We start from the raw sequence: 12,280 nt of genomic DNA on the forward strand, positions 1-12,280 counted from the left end.
GTGCTATCCAAAAGCAGTCAGAAGAGCCACTTAACAACTACCGATAAGAGCACGAATTTTTTTCAAGTAGGTGGACTTACGCGCCGGTATACGCAATAAAATTAAAAATTACGACATTGTTCTTCCTCTATTCAGTTATCTAACCGATTATATTACCAAATGGCATTATCAAGTCATTTATATCGGTTCAACATCTCGACAAATATCCTCTCCTACAGGAGTCCCTCTAGGCTCGTCCTAGGGACCATTATTGTTTAGCATTTTATATTAATGACCAAATTTACCAATACCGATGTTATTCCCTTATTGTTATATGCAATTTATTCATCAAATAAATATATTTATCTATTTATTCTATAATTTATAATGAAAAATTATCGGGACTATCCCGTTAGTTCCCTTCTCCTCATGGGCCCCTATTCCCTGCGAATTCTTCACCTAACCATTTGGCCGATGTTCTTTTTCGACATGTCCGGTTTACCTCCCCTGGCCTCTCCATTCTTTGTAACCGCAATATATTTTAAAATGAATGAGTTCTAGACGGAAACACAAAGCACTGAATTTCAAAATAAAAGGAAAGCATACTCTCATTCGTTGTGAAGAGCGACTGGGGGTTCTCCCTGAGTACCAGAAGTCTTACAGGAGAAGCAGCTTCGCGCAGAAATTTCACAGCATCTGTAGAAGCAACGTCACGAAGAGAAACATCGTTCACCTGCAACGAAGGGGATGTTCGTTAGAATGGAGGATGTGAGGGCAGTTAACAAACTACAGGCAAAGAGTCTGATGAGCAGTCAGAAAAAGTAAAACTGAAGCTAGGTTGCGTTACAAACGAAATTAGTTATAAAAATTGAAACGTTTGTACGATTATATTGCGAGTTCACAACGAATCAAAAATGACATCGAACCATCACAGTTTGATCGTCAAGTTAAGCTGCAGAGCGTGATGGTAATTATTTGCGCAAAATTTTTTGTGAGGGAAAACTGCAATCAAATTTTACATCGAAGTGTTGATTAAAGTACTGCGAAAATAAGAAATACTGCACTTCTTTTCTGTGCACCGTTTGACAGATAATGCGTTAGCCCTGTGTAGCGAACTTCGATTTTTGTTGTGTAATCACGAAGCGGCTTCAAGAAATTCTTTTGACAAATCCATGAAACGCAGCGTGTACGAGTAATAGGTTGTTCTAGATAAACAAAACAGAAAAGAAAGAGAGAGAGAAGAAAGAATGGTTATAATTATATTACTGCGAAAGATCTTAAAATTTTAGCTTTTACATAAAGTTGAAATCTGAAAAACCCGCATTCTTGTATTTGATAAGATTGTTAATTTGAATATATGTTTGCCCACGATATCATCTCGAGTTTTGCACCTACAAAGATATATTATCCGTAGGACTTGAAGAAATGTCGAATTTGTGACATTACTGTAATCAGAATTAAGTAAATTAAACCCGAATTTACATTAAAAGATTTTTTCACAGTGGATACCCGTAATACCTAATTTGAAAAATAGTTCTTGCAATTTTATATGTATACTGGTCCAAAAGTTAAGTTACCCATAAAATTTAACGACGTATCAAGAAAATATGTTCTTGATGAAATTCCATCAGATACTTTTTGGATGTATGTTATTACATAACTCGATTATATTGAGTTTGAAAAGAAAGATGCTCCCATTCTCATGACTCATAATCATGACCCGGTGTAGGACTTATATTACATGATTCTGTAATATAAGCGGGAGTATGATAAACAATGATACTCAAACAACTCTTAGAAGGATGCCTTGCTGATAAGGCCTTGTGGTAATAAAGCTTACTTCTTTACAAGAACAAATTGTGGAGGAAAATCCAGAGAATCACGGATATTCATAATCCAAAGATTTTGTTGGCCATAAATGCGGTTTAAAAAAAATCCATAGACCAGCTCTGGAGGGGTATATTGCTGTCGATAAAAATTAATTTAGGGCCTCAACCCATTGAAAATTCCTCACAAAGGGTTCAAGGTCTCGTTCCAACACGTTTCAGCGGTCAACATGTCTCTCTCAAAGATATGGAGATCGGGCTCCCTTTGTCGTCTATTTCCTTGATGCCAATAGGATAGAAGCGTGTTCAGTCTAGATGAACAGATATGGATAATCAGTTTCAAAACAGAAGTGTAATTATGTGTAAAGAGAATATTGGCCTATTGCTCTTGGCTCACTGGGGCTGTCGGCATCAAGTCAGAGAGCCTTTCTTGTGGGAAGGAATGATAGGAATAACCATGGATGCTTTTCTAAAGCCTTCTGTATACAGTTTGCATTGGAAATGTTCCAGTGGTCCTTCAGCGCTTGAGACCAAGCCACCTGACTGTCGAAAAGGTGGAACTTTGGAGATTTTGAGTAATGTTTTCCAAGCGCATAAGTTGGCTGTGGGAATTGCCATCTCTTCCTGTACGCGGCGCTTTGACTTCTGGCGTATGCCAATAGCGATTCCATTAGCGTCCACAAGGGATCGAGGACGCCTTCTAATTTGTCTTTCCCTAGCTCTGAAGCTAAACACATTTCACATACATAGTCCCTTTTTTTTCTCTCCTGGCTTCAGTATGAGCAAGCAGAAGTACACCATTCAAGATACGATTCTTGTATGGTATGGTTTGAGTTGGTTCCGAATTGTATCCTTAGTCAATGAACTTCCCTACCATAAGAACCAAACTCACTGGCCTACCTACCCAACTTCTCTTTATCATCGCCTTTGTGGAGTGGAGTGACAGTAGCGCTTCTCCAGTCCATTGGGATTTTTCTCGTCTAACAACGCTCTCATTAACATTCTTAATGGTGTGTTGCACTCCTTTGCAGCCTTCTTAATTACAACTGAATATATACCATCTTCTATGCAGTCTTGACCTCCTTTAACCTCAGATTTTCTAACAAACGTTTGTTTGAGATCATTTTAGCATAATTTGGAGCTGTCCGGTTCCCCAACATTCTTTTGAGGTTGCTTTCGACTGTAAATATCGTTAAGAAGTATCTGTTTAACTCATCTGCCATTTCTTCTGGGCTTTCTATAGACCTTCCATTGCCGCCAATTAAGACACATGTTTTATTTATTCTCTTCTTTTTGTGGCTTTGTTACATATTCTTTTATAATGCTCGTATAAATCGAAATCACGTGATCACGGAATTATATCTAATGTTTGCTTCTTTCGCTTAATTAAACTCTTATCCTCAGCAGTCATCCATTTTGTCATCAGACACTTAGGTGTTATTGAGTCGCTGAGGAAGCGAGTTCATGCTCCCAGGTATCAACTCATCTGACTCATCTGAGGAAGCGAATTCATGCTCCAGGGCATCAACTCGTCTGACAGTATGTCGAGTTTTGAATTCTGTCCTTCGGACATCTGACACAAAGAAATACTCTCCACCAGCTTGCTAAAGCTCCGCATACATGCCACAACCAGTGAAAGCAAAAAGGCTGTAAATCACAGGGGAATCATCGCTGGCAATTCCTCCATTAGTCACAACATCGGTTGGCATATAATGACTAATTTTTCGAGGTGAATCCATAGTCTCTTCTAGAGATTAAAATTAAAAAATAACTGACTATAAACTCAGAAGAGTGCTGGTCAATTATTCGTGTGTGTATATATATATATATGAGTGGATGTGTGAATTATGCTGTTTAGTATATTAAACAAAGTTCTAAAAAAGAATTCATGCACGCGACTTTTTCGAAGACTATAATATAGACTGTAAGAAGAGAAGTTTGAAAGAGGTCTGATCCGGTTTCGGCGAATCTCCTGTCCACAATCATAAGCATGAGTGCGAGACGTAAAATTGTCTCGAAACGTGGGCTTCTAGTCATTACGGGGGCATGTATTGAGGTGCAACAAAAATTCTTAATTCTGTTCCCACGTGGAATAAGAGTGTTTTTATTATTTTATTTTAATCTGTAAGATATCAAACCACATTATACCCGTTATTATTAGATTTATAATATGCCATCCTTGTCTGAGACCGAGTAACTCAGCCTCGTTGCGAAAAACACCCATAAAAATTCCTCGCGTCATTGACCGGTTCGCGTATGACAAGCCTATTATCCTGTCTCTCGATTTACATTACTGTCATCCTGGATTCGAACCGGTCAATGACGCGAGGAATTTTTATGGATGTTTTTCACAACGAGGCTGAGTTAGTCGGTCTCAGACAAGGATGGCATATTTACCAGTCATGTGGACTAGAACCATGATGAACTGAAATGCGTGAACTACTATACCCTCGCGTTTGACCTCTGGGCTGCGGCTTCACTTCTTAATTTATACAGAAAAATTATTCAAGAGGAAAATCAAATATTTACCGCCAATAATACATCGCCAACTTTCAAGCGACCATCTTGACACGCTGTTCCATCTTTGTGAACTTCTGTCACGCATACTTGTTCCTAGAAAAGAGTAAGAAGTAAAAGAGTAAAGCAGTACAATCAGGAATAGGTTGCAACTAATGTCAGTCCACGTTAATCTATTTAAACTGTGAGATTCCTTTAACGTATAAAGTTCACATTAATGTTTAATGAAAGTTGTGGTTTACATGATTTATTTCGAATCGTACCTGTACCCATGTTACGAGATTACTGGTAACGAAGCTTTGAGCTTATATCGATTTTAAAGAGATTTGAAAGCCAGATGTACGACAGTTGTTAACTGAAATTTTGTGTCAGTGTGATCGTTTCGAACTGAGAGCCAGATAAAGTTGCCCATCACAGCTTCATCCCACTTTCGTGGTACCTCTGCTCCATTCATTGCAGTACTGGTGGAATCTCTTTCTCTCTCTGCCTATGCACTTCAGTAGCATCGCACAGATTTGGTCAAAAAAATTGAAGTGAAAATGCAAGTAATTGGGCTTGATAGACGTCCTGCATCCCGTTTTCCATAATTTTCAATCAACTTGTCAACTAGTTCTTTGTAATCTTCACTCTTAATGTTATCGAGATATTCACCCACAATATAGAACGGCTGCTAGGCATCTCTTTCAACATTAGTCATTTTGTTTTGCTGTTCTTGTGAAGCCAACATCTGCTTAACTTCAAGAACAATAAATATGCCACTGCTCACTTTTGCATAAGATAATTTTCGAAACATAGATCGCTTATACTTAAAGATGTCACCTTGGATCCAGTACTTTTAACACTGGAACCAGGAGGTGCCATATTTATTATTCTCCAAGTTAAGCAGATGTTGACTGCTTAAAAACAGAAAACAAATTGTTTTACCAATTCCACATTGATATGGAGTGGTGGAAGCAACACTTCGTTTTCTATCAGACCATGCTCTTCTCCTGTAGTGTTGATCCGCTAACCTAGAGGCGGAGAAAGCAAGGGAAATTAGTGAGACTATCTTTTGAACCCAGAAGGTATCCCCTTCATCTTGAGGAATCCCATTTATACTCGCCATGCTTCATCTTCCCTAACACATTTGACATTTGCGTAGTTTAATATGAACCGAATACGCAACAGGAATCGATGGGTGTAAGTTTGTATTGTTAAGCAACAGAGTTCTTGAACTGTGAATCAAAGAAAAGACGAGACACTACTCTTCTGGATTGTGAGTAATACTAGTTCTTCTTCTAATACTTACTCTTCCACATCATGCTGATTCCAGGAGGAAGCAGCATGGTGTGGAAGAGTCCTGGAATTCCTCCTGGAATCAGCATGGTGCAGAAGAAATTGTGTCTACTTCACAAATTTCTGAGGGCGCAGCATCCAAATGGTTTTCTGACAATATTGCATTATATCGGGGAATAGTATGCTTGTTGTGAACGTTATACGGAGCAAGAGTAACATAGGCCCACAATGCCCCTAGCTTATAATTCTTCACACCATTAAAATACTGTTTTTAATATTAGTAAATATTGTGTGGAAAAGTCGTGGCCCCTGAATTCTCTCGAAGAAGAGGACTACAGCTGCTGCGTTTATGGGCTTTTACGCCATGTGGCCGAGTTAGTTCGTCTTGGTCGAGAGTTACATGGCTTCCCCCCCCCCCCCATGGCCGTAATTTTTTTCCAAACAAACAGGCAAAAGGACCACAGAAAACTCAAAACAGAGACGAATACAGTAGTTACTTTGAACAAAATACTACTTTTGTAAAGCCTGGTTTATTGTTTTAAAAGATTAATTCACCTCCAGATTTTAAACATACAACAGCAGGTATACTTGTAAACAAATTCTTGCAAGAGAAAAGAAGCAGTGAATATACAGTGTTATAGCGCCATCGACTGTGTGACAATAAGGAACATATTCTTTATCAGTAATCAGGAGTCTCAAAGAATGTTAATAATTCGCCATGGGCATTCTGCTACTTAACAAGATCTTTTAAACTATAAATTATTGAGACTGAGCTTACACATGTGTATATATACACTGAGTGATCACTGAATTATGACCACCTATCTAATACTCCTTTTTCCCTCAGTACAGCAACTATCCAACGTGGCATTGATTCAACAAGATGTCGGAAGTGTTCGGGAGGTATGGCCAACCAAGCTGTGCGTAATGCGGTCAGCAATGCAGGTATGGAGGTGATTGGTGTATCCAGACGCCTGATATGCCTTTCCATAGTGTCCCACAAGTGCTCTATGGGATTGATAACTGGGGGAAGTTCGGAGGCCAATCGATATGCTGGAAGTCAGAACTATGTTCCTCAAACCATTCCTGCACAAGTGCCCGATTTCTAGCCGCATTGTCATCTTCGAAGACACCATCGCCATTCGTGAAAAAGTGTAACCTAGCGGGGTGTACGTCAGCAAGCAGTTGACGATAGCGGAGACCAGTGATACGTTGTTCCACATGCGCCAGGGAGTCCACGTTCCTGCCAGTGAAACATGCCCCACGCCATACAACCGCCTCCACCGGCCTGCACTTTTGATACCTTTAATGATGGATCGAGAGCCTCATGTTGTTGATGTCAAATTCGTACACGACGATCCACGGTGTCGAGTAAATAACGTGACTCATCCGACCAGCACACCTTCTTCCAGTCTTCTAACGTCCGACTTGCATGCTCTTTGCACCAGGCGAGTAGGCGCCTCCGTAGCCAGGTGGGCAGGAGCAGCAGTGCGTAGCACACGCTTCTTGATTAGACCGGGGTTCGAGCCCGTCACCACCAAATACGGAGGATGCGGAAATGTCAGGGAATGACCACCGCATATCCCGGAGCAATATGGCCTTAGTTGCTAATGCTACTAAAAACCAAAATAAAAACAATAACTAGGCGAGTCTTTTACGCGGATGAACCTCGGTTAGAAGAGGATACCGTAGGGGTCGTCTGCTGGTATAGCCCATATGTGCGAGCAATGCGACACATGGTCATGCCAGATATTGTTCTGGGTTGGCCCATGTTGTATTGGGTAGTCAATTCTTCAACATTGCTGTGCCTGTTCACCTGTACGAGTCGTCGGACCCCGTGCTCTAACATCAACCCATCAACCTTTCGCTGACCTTTGCAGTTTTGCCGTCGGGTCGTGTTTGACCATTTTGACGCCAGTCCTGGCACACTTTAACGACGGCGGCTTTCGAACACCCCCACCGGTTCAGCTGTTTGGGAAATCGAGGCACCAGCTCGTCGAGCACCCACAATCTGACGTTTATCAAAGTCCGATAAATCCACCCCACACCGGGTGGAAAAGCCCGGGTTTGAATCCCGTCGATGACGCGAGGAACTTTAATGGGCTTTTTTCACTCCGTGGCTGAGTTAGTCGGTCTCAGGCGTAGATAGCAAGGTTTCCCCCTAGAAACTGAGGTTTTTCGTCCAGCAAACAGACAAGCTGACCAGAGAACACACGCCATTAACAGACATAAGACACAGCACGGCAGATGAATTTGATTATTCGGGTGGCCTAAATATAATAGTTTGGTTTTTTAATAGTCCGATAAATCCTTCCTTTTACCCATCACGTTCGGAATTTTACTACCTACCGCGCACCACTGGCACCTTATCTATGACGTGTAGGTCGACTCCCTGCGCACTCTCGAACCTCACGTTGTCAACGGATCGCATTCAGTTTTCATTGGGATAGTCATAATTCAGTGATAACTTAGTGTATATATATACACAAGACACATCGACAAAATTAACAAAATACGTAGAAAACGTGGTGTAGCTTGTGATGAAGCGGGACAAAATTTGGTACGGTGGTGTACCGTAGAATAACGATGAAATAAGGAGACAGCGAGAAACTTCGGAGAGCTATAAGAGACATTTATAGGGGTTGTATAAGAATTACCGGAAACGTCACATTAGAGATGTCGATATAAAATGCTGAAAATATGGTCACATGACATCAGTACGGCGCATGATCTCTCCAACGACTAAACAGGCCTGACAGCGGTGAACCATGCTCAGTATAAGGTCGTCTATAAGATTCTTTGACAACAAATTCCATTTTTCCACCAGCGCAGACCTTAGCTCACCGAGTGACCGAGAAGTTGGATGTCGGCGTGCAATGCGACGCCCAGGGTGTCTCATCGCTGTTCGATCGGATTTAACTGTAGTGATCGCGCCGTTGGATATCTTTAGTTTCAAGATTCCTCCACCACTTGAGCTCTATGTGCCGTGGCGTTGTCGTGCATGAAAAGATAACCTGGGCCAACCGAACCCCTAAAGAGTCGCGCATAAGGTTCGAGGATCTGTTCTCGGTATCTATGCTCAGTTACGGCACCCCTATCGAAAACACGAAGAGGTGCGACCGTTGATCATTACGTCCCCACATGAGAACTGTAATTTAACCCTTTTGGCAATTCTTATAGAACTCCTATAAATGCCCTTTATATTGTCCAAAGTTTCTCGCTGTCCTCATTTCACCGTTATTCTATGGCACACCAGCATATCAAATTTTGTCCAGCTCCATCGCAAGCTGCATGAGTTACACCACGTTTTTTACGTGTTCTGTTAATTTTGTTGACCAGTATATATATATATATATATATATATATATATATATATATATATATATATTCGTCCATCACGTGCCAACTCCTTCCAGGAGGTTGACTGCCAAGGATCTCCGTCCTTCCCTCCTCTCAGCCGCCCTTGCAAGTTCTTTGTATTTGAGCCTGCTCCATTCTTCAATGTTTCCTATCCATCGTTGTCTAAGTCGTACTCTTCCTTTTTTTTCTTCTATTTTAGAATATTCTACAGTTTTATAAATAAATATTAATAATTTTTAACGAAGCTAAAATAATTTCAATAAATATTCTACTTATCATAAGTTACACCATTTTATCAAAACAGGTGGAAGTGGTTCGTGTACCATCCAAATTTTATTGATTTTAGGAACAATTCGTGTATTATACCCGAACATACTCTTCTTGCAGTAGTACAACAGTATCTATCATTTCGATTTGAACCTCTTTGCAAATAAGATATTTTTCAATTTGATTTGATGTTGCGTTGCCACTCAGTTCAAACAGAAGTTATTGGCATCTTCTACATTTTATGTATTTTTGTAGCGGATGTCCGGCGAATAACTTGTTTTTATTTTTCACAGAAGGTAAGCCAAAAAGCAGCTACTCTTGACCAACCAAGTGTTGGTGCTTCATTTCCAATGCGCTTTCGACGTGATCTCGTATACAACAGTTTACACCAACTCACTGTCCTCCCACCAGGTGGAAAAGACCTGAGTTTGAATCCTGTCAATGACGCGAGGAATTTTTATGGGTCTTTTTCATAACGTGGCTGAGTTAGTCAATCTCAGGAAAGGATAACATGGGTTTTTTTCCCGAAACTCCTTTTTTTTCTTTTGGAAAACGGCAAATCGACCACAGAACACGTGCCATTTACAAAAATACGAGGGGGTATCAAAAACTTCGTACCCTATAATAACCCTAGAAAGATGAAATTTCACAGGAACTTTAACCTTTTCTATGTACACTTCAGTAACACAGTTCAATGTGGTAACACATTTCTCCCATCTGTGGATCAGTTGTTTAATGCCTTGATCATAGAAGTCCGCACTTTTTTCCCCGATTTCACTTCATTGATGACTTCCTGAGACGTGCTTTGACATGTCTTTAGTCTCCGGATCATACTGCTACACTTAGCACTCGTCATTTGTCACCAACCGATCAAAAATGTTCTCAACATCCGCATTACACAAATCCAACAGTTGGCGAGAACATTGCTTCTGCAAAGGCGTCAGCAGTCTTGGAACCCATCGCGCGGAGACCTTAGACATGTGCAGATGGTCATGTAAAATGCTATGGGCAGACCCATAACTAATTCCCACTGCATTTGCGATGAAATGAATTGTCACACGTCTGTCACTGAGCACCAGCTGCTCAACCTTTGCAACCGTCTCACTGTCTGTGGATGTTGATGGCCTTCCTTCTCTTGGCTCGTCAAAGACACTTGTACGACCGCATTGGAACTCCTGTTTACACTTTTTTACAGTGTCATACGATGGATATTTCTGCCCATACACAGCTTTCATTTCTTCTTCAATTTTCTGAGCTTTCTTGCCCTGCAAATGCAGGACCTTGATCACTGCTCGACACTCCACTTTGTCAACTATAGCATCCTTCCTCAGATCCCGGGCTCCACCTCTGGTGTACAATCACTTACGGGAATGAAATTTCACATGTTAGTTATTGAATATGTAGACAACTTATATGAAAAACGGCACCTCCTTCCTATTGATGTTTTATCTAGGTCAGGGTACGAACTTTCTGATGTGCCTAAAACCCTAACAACCAGCTTATCGACATCTCAGTGAAATTTTGCGCACACATTTGACAATGAATAACTCATGAAATGCGCGGAAATGTAATGAGCGTGCACATTGTGAAAGCATAATCACCAATTTCATACTAAGAATTGCACAATGGTGTCCCCTCCCAGTAGCTATACAACTCCCACAGCAAGCCCTCATACTTCCAATAAAGTTATTCAGGAGGTCTGGACAATGAATTGTTTCTATTTGAAGGAGATTTCAGTTCGTGTATAGTTTCTAGTTTAGAGGAGGGGACGACTTTAAATTCGTTTTCCCATTGCATCCCAGGCATTTTCTATAAAGTTCAGGTCTGGGAATGTGTTAGGACACTCCATTATTTGGATACCTCCGTATCCGGAAATTCATCAACCAGATGAGCATTACGGTATTACCCACAGAAACGAATGAGAACAAAATGCATCCCTTGAAACAGCCTTAAATAGGGTTCTAAATTTTCATCTCCGAATTGTCTAGCAGTCAAGGTTTCGCCTTGAAGATATGGGGGGCGCTGCCATTAATAATGATACCACGCTCTCTCCAGACATAAGAACCTCGAGAGTTGCTATTAAGGCTTAACCCTGACATATTTTCTGCATTCCAAATTAAACGGAATATCCTGTGGGATTCAGAGGAAAGCTAATTGCAGATTTCCGAGTATATCCCCTTTGTTTAAGTCTGCGAGCCACTGTATCCCTTGAGGGCTCTTGTGGCTCTTCTCTTGTTCCCGTCCTATACATGTATTTTATCCTTCTTATCCTTTAGTTGATGAAAGCTCAGGTTACAGATTTCTGTCATGTGTATCGCCAATTATTTGATTGATCTCTCGTTTGTCTGTGGGTTTATAGGCTCCACAGAATGAGGGTTGTATGGTTTGAGAAAGGATAATAAATCTGCCTCCGAATGGATCCCTTTTTTTTTTATGAAAACCTCAAACGCAAGAACCTATAGTACTTAGTACCGTGCTTGAGTTGGAGGTTGAAAGACGAAAGAAGATATTTGTTGACATTAGACTTCAACTTCTGTGGACTGTAATTTTCAGGAAATACGTAAGAAGGAAGGTTGTTCCAGAAAACGGCAGTTGAATGAATAAACGAGGAAGATGAAAAGTTGGTTCTGTGAGTTTGAAGTTGGACAGTAAATGGATGTTGCCTGGTGGCGGCACGTGTTCGGACTGTTTTGAAAGAGAGAGAGAGCAGGAATTATAGAAGCTAATTCAGAAGAACAGTGCCCATGGAAGTATCTGTAGAAGAGGCATGCAGCAGAAACAGTGCGTCTATGAGAAAGCGAGTGGAGAGACTGTTAGAGGGGAGTCATTAATTAACCTAACTGCCCTCTTCTGAATGGAATCAAGAAGCCTGAGAGAGGTTTTGGGGGTACCACCCCAGATGTGGGAACAATATTCCATGGCAGGGCGGATGTGCGATTTGTACACAGTGAACAGCTGTTTGGAAGAAAAGTAACGCTGAGAGCGAAAGAGAAATCCATGTTTTTTAGATGAAGAGGAAGCAATATTTGTAATGTGCTTGTGCCAAGAGAGATTAG

At 40.9% G+C, this 12,280-nt stretch overlaps 1 protein-coding gene across 1 annotated transcript in view; it reads right to left on the minus strand.

Annotated features, from left to right (window-relative positions):
- Positions 1-12,280, minus strand: part of LOC150078482 (E3 ubiquitin-protein ligase LNX-like) — a 129,599-nt gene that overhangs the window by 50,793 nt on the left and 66,526 nt on the right. The window contains exons 4-5 of the mRNA XM_090384337.1: positions 4,335-4,418; positions 586-712 (exon numbers count right to left, since the gene is read on the minus strand). Coding sequence (XP_090240463.1) covers positions 586-712; positions 4,335-4,418 — 211 coding nt within the window. The remainder of the gene's footprint in view (positions 1-585; positions 713-4,334; positions 4,419-12,280) is intronic.

Source organism: Mastigoproctus giganteus, chromosome 11 (assembly GCF_048544385.1).
Source record: "Mastigoproctus giganteus isolate SK-2022 chromosome 11, ASM4854438v1, whole genome shotgun sequence".
NCBI lineage: Eukaryota > Metazoa > Arthropoda > Arachnida > Uropygi > Thelyphonidae > Mastigoproctus > Mastigoproctus giganteus.